At 35.7% G+C, this 18,714-nt stretch overlaps 1 protein-coding gene across 2 annotated transcripts in view; it reads left to right on the top strand.

Annotated features, from left to right (window-relative positions):
- LOC149769941 (uncharacterized) overlaps positions 1-18,714 on the top strand; it is an 86,792-nt gene that overhangs the window by 45,502 nt on the left and 22,576 nt on the right. For both annotated transcript variants that reach the window (XM_089949635.1, XM_089949636.1), the window contains exons 4-7: positions 675-777; positions 5,633-5,762; positions 15,554-15,612; positions 16,423-16,508. In XM_089949635.1, the coding sequence (XP_089805761.1) occupies positions 675-777; positions 5,633-5,762; positions 15,554-15,612; positions 16,423-16,508 (378 nt within the window). The remainder of the gene's footprint in view (positions 1-674; positions 778-5,632; positions 5,763-15,553; positions 15,613-16,422; positions 16,509-18,714) is intronic.

The following is an 18,714-nucleotide window of genomic DNA, read 5'->3' as shown; positions in this document are numbered from 1 at the left end:
TTAAACGTATCAGCATTTGAAAACAAAGAGACTTCAAGTTGGAACAACAAAACAAAATGCGGTATGTTTACTGAAGAAAATTTTTGTTTATTATCCACTGTGATTAGGGTGATCACATATTTCCCAGAATATATTTTCACTCAAGTGGAAGAATTAGTATTAGCAACAATTATAAGCATGTTTCCCCAAAATCAATGATGGGCGCGTTGACAGACTGAAAACTTTCTTCCGACCCATTGCTTTTTGTCAATTCGTCATGCACTTTAAAACATATGAATCAACACTCTTATACAGTCACTGACCATATAGTTCTTGCGATGTTCATTGAAATAGGTAGATTTTTGTCACCTCTTGTTGAGTTCAACCCTTTTATTGAGTTCAGTGAAGAAACTACTTAAACGATTATTTGGTAAAGAGATTATACAAATAATACTCTACTGAAGAAACTTATAGTTTTTATATCTTTTTAGAGCGGCGATGGTTCCTATTAGTGTCTAAGGGCTGTATTTATCTATTTGTAGGGCGGCGATGGTACCTATTAGTGTCCAAGGGCTATATTTATCTATTTGTAGGGCGGCGATGGTTCCTATTAGTGTCCAAGGGCTATATTTATCTATTTGTAGGGCGGCGATGGTTCCTATTAGTGTCTAAGGGCTTTATTGATATCTTTGTAGGGCGGCGATGGTTCCTGTTAGTATCTAAGGGTTATATTTATATCTTCAAAAGCGAGTACTCCATAAAACCTCGCAAGATAATGCATCTTAATGACTACATGAAGTAAGTACATGTTTCCAAATTTTGCCATTTTCTATCCGATACATATAAAACTCTCTCTCTCTCTCTCTCTCTCTCTCTCTCTCCTTTATATTTGTTTCAGTTACGCCTGTCAATCGAGATACATTTTAAATTCATCGATTCACGAGGAATTAGAAGTTTAATGTTACATATTTATATTTGATTTATTATGTCTGATTTAATATATATTTATTTTTTATTTAATTGTTTGTTTGTCAGGTTAATTTTTTTATATTTTTCATTACATGCTATTGTAATGTAAATTTATTCACTGGAGATGATACTTTTTCCAGAAAATAGTTTGACCTTGACTCTTCGTTTTAGCAAACACCAAATGTTGACCTAGATCCTGACCTTGATTCAAAATTAGTAGCGGCCACGTAAATAAGTTCTATTTTTATTTTAAAATGATTCGTTGTTGTCAAGGTCATGATGGGACTACGTGATTAAGAAGTAAACAATTTTTATTTTATTTCTTAGAGTAAAATGATTGGCTTTCGCCAAGGTCATGTTAGGCGTACGTGATATAAACATGATCAGGTGACGCACCCTTTTCAAATTCACAACTTGGGGATTTTCATAATTGCGTTTTAGAATACGGTATAACCTTTGTTTTAGAGAAATGTTCTAAGTTAGTTCGGCTATTACACTGGAAAGTGACTTGTGTCGTTTGGAGTTATTTCAAATTATTTGGATTCAAAAGGCTTAATTTTTTTTTCCCTGGAGATATATGTGTGCTCATACGAAATTCTTGAGAAGAAAAAAAAAACATCTCTTATAAATATTTATTTGGATTTCCAAAACCGGAGTGATATTTCTTGTTTATTCACGGAACTGTAGACTTCAATAGGTTACATCATACGTCATCGTCTTCCATCTTGGATTCTTCGTCCGGACACGAACTTGAAATCATTAGAACATTTTAAAATTTTATTCGTGGATTATTCTTGGATTATTTTTGGATTTGATTCTTAAAACCGTAAGTTCAAATGTTTTCATTTTTACCGAATTTTTCCATGGAATTAAATTATTTTATTTTTCAAAGCTTTTTGTTTTCACCCTTTCTTGTGTTACTGTTTATTCGAGCCTAAACACGTAACAAAAGACATATTTGTATCCCTAGAAAGTTTAATTAACTCTTTTCTTTACTGTACTGTATAACACATTGTTGGTCAATAGTGTATCAGACGGTTCCGGTGGCCTAGTGGTTAGAGCGTCCGTCTCGGATGCAGGAGGTCTCGGGTTCTAACCCCGGCCGAGTCAAATCAAAGACTTATGAAAAATGGTACTAACAGCTCCCTCGCATTAACACATTAACCCCTGCCGACGAGTTTACGTGGCATTAGGTAGTAGCCTACTGCCGAGCTCGATAGCGTCATGGTCATGTACGATACACTAAACTGGGTGGTATTATAGAAAGGTGGATAGATGTAGTTCTACAATGATACCAATTAATCTGAAATTTCTACTTGCGCTACAAAATATAGGGGGAAAACCTCATTTTTTGGACCCTTTTTTTTTTAAACCAAAATTCGCCCGTGGTCGGAATCCGATTTTGTGTCCGGATTTTAGACTTTTTGGTCTCAGATCTAAGGCAGACCGGTATGAACTGCAGACAGATGAACCTTTGCAAAAAGTAGGATAAGATGGGCATTTGGAATAAAGAGTGGTCTTGATACGAAAATAATGGGTCCGTTAAGAAAAAAAAAAACTTTTACCCTTCTGCTCATGCGCGAGCCAAATATCCAATTAAAAACGATGTTTCTAACACAACTAGGCGTTAGGTTATTTGAAAATCACCTGGAAGTTGATGTGTTAGGATGTATTCAGAAATAGCTTTCAAAATGTGTTCCCTACTGGAATTTCACGCGAAAATGACAAAAACCTCCAGAGGTTAATGTGTTAAGAGGTTAGTATTAGGACTGGTCGGCCTGGTGTCAGAAAAATGTGACTGGATGGGACATGATGCTACGTATGTGGGGAGTGATGTCCCAATGCTTGACACCAATATAAACTGCCACGCTGCAGACATCGTAGCGATATGAATGAATATTATTTTAAAGCTACGTTAAAAATCCAACACACACACACACGGACGCACGAACACACACACACACACACACACACACACACACACATATATATATATATATATATATATATATATATATATATATATATATATATATATATATATATATGCACACACACACACACAAATTAACTTGTATAAGACACTGAAATAGCCCAACCAAGCAATAGCCAAAGTCATAATACTGGAAAAGTGTGTCTTAAACATGGCAGATACGACATTAGCAGTATTAGCCCCGGACAAATATACACTTCATCTTGTATCAAGTTATGGTTGCAGTGTTGTAAGCATTCTTTGTGGCGATATGGCTTCACGTGTTTTCTGAATGTTAGAACTTGTTTCCTTTTCTGCCATTTCGCGGTATCAATGATACATCACGAGATGTATAATTTATAGAATGAGTGGTACATTATTGATACAGCGTACATAATATACACATATTTTATTTATGACACATACAAAAATAAATATTTGCCCTTTGAACGTATTTAAGATTGATAATGACCGAGTGAATGAAAACCTCACATTCCTGCCGAGTGTGCCCGCTACAAATTGTAGTTCTGTGCTTTTGGTGGCTATTCACAATCACCTTTGCACATTGATAAGTTGATTGTTTTCTTTTTTGAGTTTCTATTTTTATTCACATTGATTAAATCAATATCAGACACACTTATGATTTAAACACGAAACATGGTTTTAATGAAGACGGTAGAGCACTACAAACCAAACACATGATTAGCCTCTTGAACACTGAATGGTTAGCCATTCACGTACCGGCGCATATAAATTAGTATGGAAGAGAAACTAAGCGAAATGACGAACCAACAAGCAGTAATTAAAATATTTTAATACATTTAAGTTGATCTAATTCATTATTCTGCATTAATTAACTTTACTACCGACCATAAAATTCTCTCTGTCTCTCTCATTTTGGTCGGTTTGACACAAAGCGAAAACAAATCCTCTACGCTGGTCTTTTCATGGATTTTCGCCTGTTCTTATCTTGCTACGATGGTCCAGAGAGAGAGAGAGAGAGAGAGAGAGAGAGAGAGAGAGAGAGAGAGAGAGAGGGGAGGGGGGTAGGGGGAGGCCTTTGGACATTTTCATATTTAACTAATAATAATAATCGATTTTTGGAACATTATAATAGGTTTAAGGAACACCACCACCACCACCAACAACAACAACAACAGCAAAGCATTAAATTACAGTATATGTGCCTTGTAACCAAAAATTTACCGTATAGTGTCGACAGGCAAAGGTAACTTTGGAACATTGATTATATAAACACTGTAGATAAAACCCAAGGTAAGTGCGCACATACCGTTACGACGAACCACATTATTGTAGGTTACTTGGTGTAAATTCACTTTCAAGGTTTTCATCAAGCCCAAATTCTTTTTCTCTCTCACTCCAGATTTCTGCTTATTTTGCCCCTTGAGCATGAGAGGGAAGGGGGCACGGAAAGCAGAAAGGAATGCAATGAAATCGTGTACCATTTTAAATTCATTTAGAAAACGGGGATTATTAATACATTTTATCGTTATTTTCATATGTCACTAATGATTGACGAGCGGAAATTCATCATTGATCTATATTTATAGAATCGACAGCACACAGTTGCAAGAATCTTTAAATTATGCGTATTATTACGCCATGGCGGATCACAGTTTCATATACAAATCGTATGGGTATATCAAATTGCTTTATACCAACACTTTAAAAGGCATGCTATTTTTTATGTATGTTATATATTAATATATATATATATATATATATATATATATATATATATATATATATATATATATATATATATATATATGTATATATTTCCGTATATCCTGGTAAGTCATACAGTTTGTGAATTAGTCCCTTTCATTAAATAATAACGTTGTATTACTTGTTTAATAAAACCATCATCCGTTATTTTGAACACGAAATATAAATGTGACAACTGATGGAGGGGACGACGGTCCTGATGTGTATCATTATCATCTAAAAATATTCTTCCAACAACGTTAGTTCTTGTATTTATAGCTTCTACTGGCACTATAATTATCAATGAAAACGATAGCTTATGTGGCCTACATTTTAATTACTTAAAACGATAGCTTATGTGGCCTACATTTTAATTACTTAAAACGATAGCTTCTGTGGCCTACATTTTAATTACTTAAAATGATAGCTTCTGTGGCCTACATTTTAATTACTTAAATTGATAGCTTCTGTGGCCTATATTTTAATTACTTAAAACGATAGATTCTGTGGCCTACATTTTAATTACTTAAAATGATAGCTTATGCGGCCCTCATTTTAATTACTTAGAATGATAGTTTCTATGGCCTACATTTTAATTACTTAAATTGATAGTTTATGTGGCCTACATTTTAATTACTTAGAATGATAATTTCTATGGCCTACATTTTAATTACTTAAATTGATAGCTTATGTGGCCTACATTTTATTTACTTAAATTGATAGCTTCTGTGGCCTATATTTTAATTACTTAAAATGATAGCTTATATGGCCTACATTTTAATTACTTAAAATGATAGCTTATGTGGCCTACATTTGAATTACTTAAAATGATAGCTTATGTTTCCTACATTTTAATTACTTAAAATGATAGCTTATGTGGCCTACATTTTAATTACTTAAAATGATACCTTATGTGGCCTACATTTTAATTACTTAAATTGATAGCTTATGTGGCCTAAATTTTAATTACTTATTTTATGTCAGAATGATGAGATTGGACAGCAAACAGCTAGAGCAACATAGCAGGATCAAATGGGGATTTAAGATCCTCCCACATGACCCCGATAACATGATGATTGCCGCTTTTGCTTGTGTCAGTGATGAGGACAGACGGGTAGGAGCATTTTTATGACATTACTATATATATATATATATATATATATATATATATATATATATATATATATATATATATATATATATATATATGTATGTATGTGTGTGTGTGTGTTTGTGTGTATGTGTGTGTGCGAGGGTTATTTAAATGTTCTGATTATTCGTGCGCTGTGCAACAATGTTCTTAGGTAGTAATTATTAAGTTAGGGCATTCCCACAATCTATTGCCCAGGCACCTCTTCACACTTTCTCAGTCTGATTATCCAGTTATTAAATGCCGTTTTCTATTCATTTTGTGGTATGTTGTTCATAAGGCGGAAAACTGCACTTCAAGCGCATGAAGGATTTCAAACCGTCTGATGCAAATGTTTGATAAACGAGATTCAGTCAAAACCCACATGGAGCTTTATCAGAGTTGTATGGAGAATGTATCAAAGTTTCGAATGTTATTCTTTGCTCCGTTAGGAAGTCCTTCGCGACGGCGGATTCATGGGCCGGTGCGTTGTCATCCAGCAGATGAATACCTCAGGTACCGGTACGCGGACAAGTGGTTCGGCAACACTTTGGAGGCATAGCAATAAACATTGACAATATCAAAGTCAGGCACGGGATGTTCGGACCTTTTGCATTGAAAAATAATGCTTAAAAAAACTCTCTGAACAGGCTGACTACGTCGAGCGATTTTTGGCGAAAAACTCCTGGTCGATTTCAACTCGAGTCCAGTTTCATTTCCGTAATAATATAATTATCTTCCACTGCGTATCGAGCATCTTCATCATCTGCTCCCTTCACAGCAATCACTTCCCGCTCACTAATCGCAGATAACAGTTTTCCAGATGTGGATTCACGATCAACTATAAAACGATGACACAATCTCCGTAAACTTTATCAAAGACATCCTTGACACCAGTCGAAGAGTACTCTGATTTTACAATATGCTCCTTGCTCAGTGTCAGAATTGTTCTCCTTCAGCGACATTTTTATACCACTGCCATTCACGTACTGGCAAGCTTTCTCATATATCAATTATTAACTTCTTAACCCCTGGAGATTGGTTTCATTTTTACCTGGACTTGGGCGGCGGGACGCATTTGGGGTAGTGTTCTTCTGAATACATCCAACTACATCTGCTTCCGAGATTTTCGTTTCGCCATCTGCCTAAGTGTATCAAAGACATTGTTTTCGATTGGATGTTTTGCTCGTGCATGTGCAAGGGTACAAGCTGGACTTTCTGTGGGTATTGGACCCATGATTTTCGTGTCCTAGTCACTTTTTACTCCAAATCTCAAACTTCTAGTTTATCAAAGGTTCGTCTATCCGTGTTGACAGTTCGGACCGGTCTTTTTATTTAGCTATCAGGCCAAAAATTCTAAAATCCGAACACAAATTCCAGTTCCGAAAGGCGATAATTTTTTTACCTAAAAAAAACAGGTCTAAAAAATTAGGGTTTTCACGCCGTAGATGTAATGCGAGTAGAATGTCTACATTATTTGATATCATTGTAGAGCTACATCTGTTTACTGTAATACCACCAAAACGATGTTTACTGTACAATCTCACGACACGTAATCTCGGCACGCGGGATTAATGAGTAAATAAAGCGTATATGCGCTCTCGCTACAAATTTTTATAGACCTTTTTCCGGAAATCGAAATCTGGGTTTTTCCACGCCAATATTTAACGCATGCGCAATCAACGTAGGGCAACTTTTAAGCGGTCGTCATTGACAGTGTGTATGTTCGTGTAGGAAGTTTCTGACAAAGACGTAAAGGTTTGACATCTGTACACCATTTACAGAAATAGTCTGTTCGCCAATCATGAGTGAATATTTCAGTAACCTTCCTAATACAGAAAAAGGTAGATATGAGCAAAAACTGCATCAGGCAGGACTTACAAAGTTGGACGATCCATTGCTGAAATTTGAAGACGATAGTTACTATTTACACACATACGAGCAAAAATAAATGTTAATCAATTACACTATCGTCTAATGGAAGGGTAAAAATAGCTGCACATGGCTAGTTTCAACACACACGGTCTTATAAAGATCACAGAAATGCATGTTCAATAAAAAAAAATACATACAATATGTTACAACTGTGTTAGTTTTCTTTGAGAATAATATTTAGAGTTTGTAACTTCTTAGGCGTCCAAACTACAATTCATAGCAAAAACATTCTTTTCAGGTTAACTGTATATCAATTTTTTTTTTGGTAACATAAATATTTCATTACCATCGAAAATACAATGAATACCATCAAACCAGAGATATAAAAGACAACATTGTAATTAAAAAGCTTAAGAGAAATATTGGCGTGTGGTCCAGTAGACAAGATATTTACAAAAGTGGGTCATTCATATTGACAACAGCACTGATTACTGTAAGAATTTTATCACATGTTGTCTCCTCATTACAGCTAGGTCTTTTGGCTAGTGTCAATGGAAGTGTTCCTTGAAGAATTTCAAAATCTTTTATCCGACCTGTAACACGTTCAGCATGTATCCTTGCACGCGACATAAACCTAGATTCCTCCACCTCTTTTGCCGATAGTTGTTTTCTTTTTTTTTTTGTTGTGAAAGCTGGTACCATCAACTTTGCTCCCCTGAATGAAAATTCTTCCACCATCGTGAACCCACGATCCGCAAGGACGGTGTCCCCAGGAAGCAGCTTCTCCAGCAGACCCGACTGACGAGTTATCTCTCGGTCTGAGACTCGTCCGCCTCAGCATGTTGACAAGAATACCACTGCTCCAGTGGGACTAATGGCAACAGGCACCTTCAATGTGTTGTGTCTCTTATAATTAGAGTAGGTTTGTGCTTTGGCCTTTAACTGTCGGTCTTTCAATGAAAATTTCATTACAATCTATAATGCATCTAACTTTTCTAAGTTTATCATTCTGAAATACTTCTGGAAGTTCCATTTCATCACTGTCTGGACACTTGACGAGTCCATCAACAGCAATGTACAATGCATGAAGCCAACGGTGAAAAATCTTGGTCACTTGTGACTCATTGGTATCAAACCGATAGGCTAAATCTTCCTTAGCCAGATTTCTCCTCAATTTTATTAATGTCATTAAAAGTTCATCCTTGTGCTTCAGTTTTGTTTTGTGTCTCTTGGCATGAGTGCACGTTTCTTCAAATAAACACAGAAAGGTGTCACAGTTTGGAAGACCTGCATAGAATTTTATTTTCTTGTCGTTATGCTGCATATATTTAAATTCAATAGACTTTTGCTTCCGCGATTCCATTAAAATGGCATATTTTCCATCAGCATCCTTTAATTTCTTCTTAAGTTCAACATTTTTGCATTTTTTACTGTTTAATACTACCTGCGGCGATCTATTATGACAAATTCAATATTCATAAAAGACGTGTCGGTTATGGGATAGGTTTGGCAAGCTAAAAATAGTAATGGAAAAAGGTCTATTCTCCTCGATCTTTTTTCCCAGCCGACAGAATGAGCGATTGCTGGGATTAAAAGTATTCTTCTCAACCGGTGGAAATTCGTCTCCTCACTCTCTCTTTATATAACTATTTACTTTTTTTAAAATGATAAAGAAAGAAAAGGGCAGGAAATCATTTAGATTATAATTACTTATAGTTTTAGGGCATATTTTCGTCTCCATATTCAGTGACTTTGAAAGAGCATTTTTGGGGTCGAAATCTTGAACAACTCTACCATTTATTTAATCGTGCATCAGTTCAAATTGTCACGTGAGTACTGCGAAGAAAAACAAAAGTTTGTACACTTGGTATTTAATGACTGAAACTGGTGACCGAGCACTGATACCGAGAGTGTTAAATGGATGACCGAACACTGATACCGAGAGTGTTAAATGGATGACCGAGCACTGATACTGAGAGTGTTAAATGGATGACCGAACACTGATACCGAGAGTGTTAAATGGATGACCGAGCACTGATACTGAGAGTGTTAAATGGATGACCGAGCACTGATACTGAGAGTGTTAAATGGATGACCGAACACTGATACCGAGAGTGTTAAATGGATAACCGAACACTGATACTGAGAGTGTTAAATGGATGACCGAGCACTGATACTGAGAGTGTTAAATGGATGACCTAGCTGGGACTGGATGTGATATTATTCCCGACTCGATGTCAGTGCTAAAATCGCAAACCGGTGCGGCATAATGACGAAATTGGCGGCATGTTTGTTTCGTAAGAAAGTCACTTTTGAAATAAAAATACAGTATTATCACACGTTGAAAAGTTTTCTTTCGTGGTGGTTTGTAGATAATTTAGAAAATTGATACAAGACTGTTTCATCTATTTGATAAAACAAAGATATATAAGACTACGTTGTCTCGTAAAATCGAAGATTTTTAACACTGTATGAACTCTGATAATGAAAGGCCACAACGTACTCTTCGATTTATAGTTACATATCATTATCATTATTATCCTGTGAAAATGTAGAGTAGGTGCAACATGATTGTGTATTAGAGAATCATTATTAAAGGTTGGAAGCTGTAATGCCCTAAAATACCCGATGTATATTACTTTCAGAATATCTGCATTGTCCCGTGTTACAACAAAAAATAAAATAAAAAAAATAACCGGACACTTTCGCGTGCGCATAATCTCTAACGGACATTCGTAACAATCGGAATCGAAGGTTACATTATAATAAGTGCAATTGCATTAGTTGGTAAATGTAATGAAGATTTATATTGGTCAGAACGTAGCCGATCAGGCCGAGGTTGTTGTTGCTGGGTTTAACGCCATTTTTCAGCACATGATAGGCTATGGGTTGTTTTCACAGACGTCACGATTGTGTACGCAAATACCCACAATGCAACGAGCGCGTATCTTGTGCCGCCGTTTTGAGTCCCTAACAAACCTTTGTCAACACGAGTCATCACGTATATTCAAGATAATAATCTGATTTCATTGTTGATTAGGATATTTACTTAATCGAAATGATACACAGATTATATTTGAAATTATGTGCCCTTATAGCACGAAAATAAAAATAAAAATGTTAGTTATCTGGTCTATATCGAAAGACAGAAGAGTGAAGCTGAATCATAATGAAGCATATTGCTGTCAAATAGAAATGCAGTTATTTTTTTTATACAAACAGACAATATTGTCTTTTAAAAAAAATAGTTTGTGTGATGTCCCTAAGCTTGTCACCTTGAAAGAGTATTTACGGACAATGATCTTCGGGATACAATAACAGTCACGAAAATAAAATTTCACAGCATGTGAATTATGCCAGAACGTTTATGTACAAATGTTTTTCGCAAACACGTGCATGTGACAAAGCTGACAAACCAGTTTTAATAAGTAGGTTCAAATATTGTATTTGTGGTGGAGATTATGGACGTAGGATGATAATGAATGAAAGCGATAACCGTTCAAAGAAAGATTGTCTTTTGTGTATTTAAATGAAACATTTGCCTAACGGAGCATGCCTTTCTACCGAATGTCAAAACCGATTATTCTTGAAATACTTTGTTTTTTTAACTTGAACTATAATCAAATGATTGATTTCAGCCCGTGTAAATTGAAAATCATTACATGTTTCTACTTGTTTGAGTATCCATTCGTGTATTCGTCTGTTTATTGATGGATCTATTTCTTTATGAAATAATCAAAAAGATGTTTGAAATTGCAATGTTTTACTTGAAGAAAAAGGAGAAAAGTCACGCATTTGGTCTCGTGCAGTTCATATGCACAACAGAATGTGATGTTATATTGTATCCTTCAGCACAAAATGAGACATGCCTTCATAATTATGTGGGATGAACAATGTTGTTAGGTGCCGATTTGTGTGGCTAGAGAATCAAAATGGCAGATATTGAAGTACACACGTTTTGTTATGTCACGTGAAAACAACGGATACATGGCGGCCAGTATAACTGGTGGCTGGAGAACCCCGGGAAGAACCACTGACCCACGAGAAGCTACTAGGCAAGCTTGCTCACGATCAGGCCGAGGTCTGTTTATTTCTGTATAAACTTACGGATAATTACTTTATGCTGACTTCTATAGACCTTTTTCAGGAAGTCGAATTTGGGTTTTCCACTCCAATATTTAACGCTGCGCAATCAACGTAGGGCAACTTTTAAGCGATTGTCATTAACATTGTGTATGTACGTGAAGAAAGTTTCAAACAAATCTGTAAAGGTTTGACATCTGTACACCCTTCACATAAATAGTGTTTAAAAATAATGAATGAATAGTCCAGTAATCTGCTTAAAACAGAAAGGTAGATATGAGCACAAAAAGCGTCAGAGCGGACCAGGGCAGTGTACAGGATTTGTGGGCCCTAGGAAAAATTATCCAGTAGGCCCCAGTGAATCACAAATTGAAACAACGGCGGACCCCCTGACCGCTGTGGTCCCCCGGAATTTGTCCTACCCTGCCCGCGGTTCTGGATAGGACTTAAAAAGTTGGATGTTCCATTTCTGAAAGGAAAAGGGTGGGTGCACGATTTTCCTATGTGACCAGAATTGCAATTTGTACAAATCTACGTGTATTTAGATGACTCATCAAGACTATATACTCGCGAAAACACGAGGACTTATAAATGTCTTTGTTGCATGTAATTAATTTCGTAGTAGATGGATGCATACAGGCGAACACAGCATTATCAGTGCCAACATAATCAGATCCCAAGCCCAATCCGAGAAGCCACACGAGTTACACATAGCTGATAGTAATGTAGCAACTGGCTGTTGCAAATGTATCGCATGATGAGTTAACTCATCATTATTACCCATATTTGTTCAAGGAGTTAGCAGAGAGAGAGAGAGAGAGAGAGAGAGTACATTCCTTAGCCAATCCAATGTATCATAAGCAGTTTTGGGATCCACATTCATACCCATTTAATCTATTAACTAAATGGTAAATCTTTGAGGAATCTGCTTAATATATGATATGCCGCCTTTGGTGTTCATTGTTAACAGCTAATTAGACAAGTTAACTTGTTTATTTTCGGATTATTCATTACTATGCAGTCATAAGGGGTGGGGCGGAGTTAAGACGAGAGTCACAATGCAGTAACATAAAGCACTAGATACTCATTTATTGTTAAAAAAATGCTTCATGAAAACCTACAGTTCAACGCATACTTGTGGGCTGGCATATAGTGTTTACTAAGATCTGCGGCGATCAATAATGACAAATGTTCTATTCATATAAGAAGTGTAGGTCACTTGAGTTGCCCTACGTCAAATGCACATGACCGTACCGGATGCGGCTATGGGATAGGTTTGGCCAGCTAAAAATAGTATGTGAAAATGATCTATAAATAGACTCACGCGCAAAGGAAGCATTGTAAAATCCTCATGCCTTCAAAACGAAATGAAAATGTTAATAGATGTTTTTGTTTTTGTTCTTTAAAAACAATTACAAAAATTGATTTTAACAGATAAATCTTTGCAAATTATTTCTGAAAAAGTAATTCTTTCTCAAACAATATTTGACACAAATCTGTTTTTTTTAAAACCAAAACAAAATTCAACATTTCGCTAGCTCAAGGTCTGTTGTGTCGACGGTATTCCGATGTTGTGTCCGAAACGGCAGAGTTCTTAAAATTTTAGCTAAATTTTCGCTATCGGTTAAATTTCATAGATGGAGATACAGAACACTTTGACCCATCGATATCTGAGGTGGACGATGAAGTGGACGATATTCCATAAACTGAATTAACAAGCAGTACGAATGAACCAACTTTAGTTACTGGCTAGTTGGACAGCAGGATGACCAGAAACCAAACACGATTTAAATCTCGAACAGAGTTAGGTCTCTTATGTAGACCCCTATCTCAGAGCTGGAAAACTCAAAATCTACCCCCCATCCACCAAACCCAACCCCAAAAAAGATTGATGCTACAGCACTTTCGCGGGGGGATCGTTACAAATGAAATTAAAATTAGAGTAAATGGGAAAACATGGTAACACTTAGACTCCGAGTCCTACTCCTACAGTGTAAGACGCTGACCCTGATACGATTTGGGGGTTGTGGTGGGGGAAGATAGACACCGACTCTCCCCTGTGGACGTCAAGGTCTTACAGCCTAACTAACGGCGCTGTGTAGCGTGTTTTTATGTCGACTAACATCGTTACGAAAGTCAAATTTTAGGAATATTTCACACAACTGACAACTAAAATAACAACGCTTTTCTACAAAGTAAAGTCATAATGTTTTAGTCAGATTTCACTTACTCTGATGTCTTTTCTCTAATAAATTCAAATTCTCACAAAAGAAATGGACCAGTTTTCAAGTTTCGTTGGCCTACATTTCAGTTGGCTGGAAAGCGACGAAAGCCGGAAATGCTGAAATAGGGTTAAGTTTAAATATTATTCTTTAACGAACTTCAGCATACCTCGACTACCGTCGCATTGCAACAAATTCAAATGTATGTCAACGGAACGTGAAAATGCGTCAGTTAGTTAGCATCATATTTTCATTCCGCCAGGATAAAGACAGCACAGTAAGTATATTAATTACACATAAATTAGTGGAACAGTGTCGATATAGGCTGCCAAGTGTGTGCGATGTTCCAGAAACTCTGATTACTCATTCCGATGTCAACGACATCGGAACACGCTATACAAGGCCGTTATTTGGATAGTAAGACAATAGCACTAAAACAAAACCAACACGTGCCATGTCTTACATTGTACGGTACGGTAGATGTCTTTGTATGACAAGTTTCCATTCTCCTATAGTCTTAATTTCATTTTAAGGGGCCCCTGTAGTTACCCTAGGCTGTTAATGAACACATATGATTTAAGGAAAAGAAACCTGGTTACTTATGAGTCCGAACAGTAATGAATCGGACAAATCACGTTGAACTCGCCCATGAAAGCATTAAATCATAGTCATTTTTATGTATAACAAACAACACATCCTTCGCTTTGAAAAGTGAGCTTCTACTCAGAATACAAGTGCCCATTTAGATAAAGTATCAAGACAATGCTGTTAAATATTCAAAACCTTAGATCGCCTACCGTTGTTAGAATTACTTGTTTGATGTAGATGCTGTTGATGGAGAATCCCCTGTTCTATAAAAAGATGCGTAATAGATGCCCTCAACAAGTGTTCATATGCTGATATAAGGCTCTAAACATTATACGAGGCATATTTAAAAAGGAAAATAACAAGAAAATAATTATTAAAATTGCAGTTATAAAAGTTTAATGTTTTCTTCTGCGTTTATCGTGGTATGTGTCATAAACTGTCAGTTGCCGAATCACACAGCTTACATAAAACTCTTCAGGTATTATTTTATATGCAATTCGGCAACTAACAGTTATACCACGATAAGCGCAACAACAACAAAAACCCACAAAAAAAACACAGCATTAAACTTTTAAATAGTAGTAACTAGGTCAAGCATAGCATGATGCTGCCCTGCTTTAATAAAACATATCACCTTTAAAAAAAAATCTAACTGTAGGGTAATTGTCCCACACAAACCCAGAAATACTGCTTCAAAACATAGGTTGAGTCCATTTGTCTTACAGTATTTTAAAATTAATCAGAATGCAAACTGCGATCTGAAAGTTTACGTAAGATTCAGAGGCTGATGTTGTCAATCGCGGGTATCAACATATATATGCAAATACAAATCCCCAAAACGGTATGTACTAAAATAGTATGATTAGGCATTTTACAGGTCAGTAAAAAAAAAGTGCACAATCTTGGGATATCGTATTTATATATTTAGCAGGGTATTTTCAAATTTTATTTAAGGGTATTCCAACCTAGCATTTTATCTGACACCATTTTGCTACGTATTTGTTCCAGAGATGGATGAGATGTTTGCGGGTAGAACTATCCAGTGCTAATGATGTGGAGAATCTTCCGTACGTAATTGCTTCTTCTTCCTTATTCATTTAGGATTGGTGGATTATAACATATACAATACAACCGCTCTAAACCAGGTTTAATCAGCCAACATAAAGGATATTGAGGAGACGAATGTGTGTGTGTGTGTGTGTGTGTGTGTGTAGATATAGATATATATATATATATATATATATATATATATATATATATATATATATATACGGGAGAGAAAACTAGCACAGGATTGGATGAAAAAAAAAGTGTATGTTAATCACTTTTACCCTTCAGAGCCCCCCACATTTTTAATTTTACCCCCAGTTTTGATACCAAAGTTTGTTTTTAACTCATTCGGACCCCCCAGTTTTGACACCAAGGAGATTTTTTTTTACTTTCAGTCTTGCGCCCATAGAAGATACACTAATGGTAATGGAAGATAAATATTATGGAATGCTGTTTTGTTTGCGAATTTTTAATTTGAAACTATTAATTTGCCACGCATTCAGACACGTGCTTTTCTTTTGTTAATATAATTATTTTGTTTGTTTGTTGTTTTTTTGTTTTTGTAGTAGTTAACTATATCTTTACTATTTTAGTATATTTAAAGAATCAAAAACGCTATTTCCTTTAATTAAAACTCAATAAATTACGCTATTTTCTGATATTAGAGTGTCACTGAAAATGAACCACCATGTTGCCACTCCCTTGTCACGATGAGATGATGCGTGCTGCTAATTCCCTTTTTCCTGTATGATCTGGAACACATCGTGTAATAACAATATGTGCATTGAATGATTTATAATACACAATTCCTGCCTGCCTTTTTGCAGATATCCGGAGGGCGTGAACATAGAGGAGGAGTACGTATATCTCGAGAAATCAGTCACCCAAAAACAGCCTCCAGTCCCGGTTCCAGGTATGTTGTTCGGGAACGTAACATGCAGATGGAATATTGTGGCTATCTATGGGAATTTTAATATGGAGATGAGTCACTGCTGCATCAATGGGAACGAATGATGGAGTTGGGGCATTATGTCTGTCTTTGGGAATTTAACATCGTATAGGAACACTATGACATTTAATGGGAAGCTAACATCTTTTTATATGTGGGTCCCTCTCCAGCTCCAGCTATATAAACTGGTAACTGTTGAGAAACCCCCAATGTTTCTTAAATTATAAAGGATTTTATATCTGTATGTAGCCCCCTAAAGTCTGCAATGTTGTATTTTTATTAAAAGAATTCTGTATAAAAAATTATTTAGTTACCTACCTACCTACCGCTTCCCAGATGTACTCTGTTTCTCCTTTTCATTTCTGAAGTATGTTGATAATATTTCCTATTTTCGTTATCTTTTGACGGGGTAAATTTATTCCCCTTTTTCTATTTTCCTATATAAATACTCTTTAGGCAGATAATGGAATTTATTTTTCCAAATATAATCAATTACAAACATGTCTAGTCGGTCAATTGCAAACATGTCTAGCCGGTCAATTACAGACATGTCTAGTCAGTCAATTACAAACATGTCTAACCGGTCAATTACAAGCATGTCTAGCCAGTCAATTACAAGCGTGTCTAGCTGGTCAATTACAAGCATGTCTAGCCCGTCTAATAACTTTTCCTCTAAGTCTAAAGAGCTCGCTAGATAATTTATATTGCTGCAAATATAGATTTCTGCAATCTGAACACTCTCCATTATGCTTAGTGGTGTCAGTGCCCAGATTTCTATATTTTGCGTCATTTTTTCTCTAATATATTTATAGTTTTCTCTTATTTCATTTAACATCGGGATGAGCTACTGTAACTGTCTATTGGACTATAATGATACGTTTTAAGCCACTATATAGAATTTAACGTTACTAATGGGCAGCTTTGACTATATGCGACCTGGTTTTGTCCGCTTTTATCATAGGGCATAGCTTTAAAAATCACCTATCCAGATTGCACCTTGGGGAAGTTGCACATGGTTGATAACATTACTGGGCCAATATGAGCTCTAAAGAAATTTAAGATTATCGATGTCATGGAGCCCTACATGAATTAGGCCAAAAAGGGTCCCTATGGGGATTTAGTGTCATGAATGTATAGCCCACTATGAGAAATTAACATATTAATTGGGTGTATTTTTTGGCAATATTTATGAATTGTTAGTTAGTTTTTTTTTTAATATACATATATTTTCAGTTTGAACATTTGCAAGATAAGTTGTAAAAATTAAAAAAAAAAAAACTATTCTTTAACGGGTTATTGAAAATTTGTTTTGCTCATATTTTTTCTTCTTTTTTGTCTCTTATTACTCACATGTCCTCTTCATTATCAAAAGGTTGCATAAGTAATGAAACATTGATTACTGTAATCGAATAGCTCAAGGTCAAAGTGTTCTAATTAGCAAAGCAAGCAAATGCACACGCTTAATTTTTTTTTAAAATTCATTACTGCCTGTCACTCAAATTTAGAGCTTAATGCATGGTTTTTGACAAAATTTAACGCTTTTTCTTGCATTCCACAAACCCCGCAGAAAAGCATAAAGAAACTGAATAAAAATGTGACACTTTAGCTATCTTAATTTACAATTGTGAGTTAATGCATCAAAGATTTTTTTAACTCTATTTTTGCTCTTTCAAGTGCTGTTTTGGAACCAACTGCATCTAAAGGTGAACCAAAGTCCAATGGTATCTTATTCACTGTTAGCTTGAATACAACAGCGCTTAAAACGCTTTTCAGTCTAATGAGTACCATGTGTTATTTATTGTTGTCATAACTGGCATGTTGTTTGTTTGGTTGATTGCTTGTTGGTCTCTTTTCAATGGTAGGTGGATGCTTGGTTATATGTTTAATGAAATTTGTCTTCAGTAGTGCCTCACATATTTTTCTCTGTTTATCCTTATTCTATCTACCCTACAGTGATTCAGCTGGAACCCTCTAATGGCATATTAAAAACTGGTTCCAGATTTAAGAGCATAAGAAACCATTTACTTGCAAGCTTACAGTCAGGTAAATAAATGAAGAAATAATTGTCTCTATTTTTACAGTTGGAAACTGCTCCCTTTTTTAAAAAAATATCTTCAATGGATGTATGAAAATATCATTTGTTTACTTCGGTTACACCATTTACAGGAAC

Source organism: Sinohyriopsis cumingii, unplaced genomic scaffold (assembly GCF_028554795.1).
Source record: "Sinohyriopsis cumingii isolate HCF-2022 unplaced genomic scaffold, ASM2855479v2 utg002967l, whole genome shotgun sequence".
Classification (NCBI taxonomy): domain Eukaryota; kingdom Metazoa; phylum Mollusca; class Bivalvia; order Unionida; family Unionidae; genus Sinohyriopsis; species Sinohyriopsis cumingii.
The sequence above is the reverse complement of the archived record's forward strand: the minus strand, read 5'-3'. Positions and strand labels throughout refer to the sequence as shown.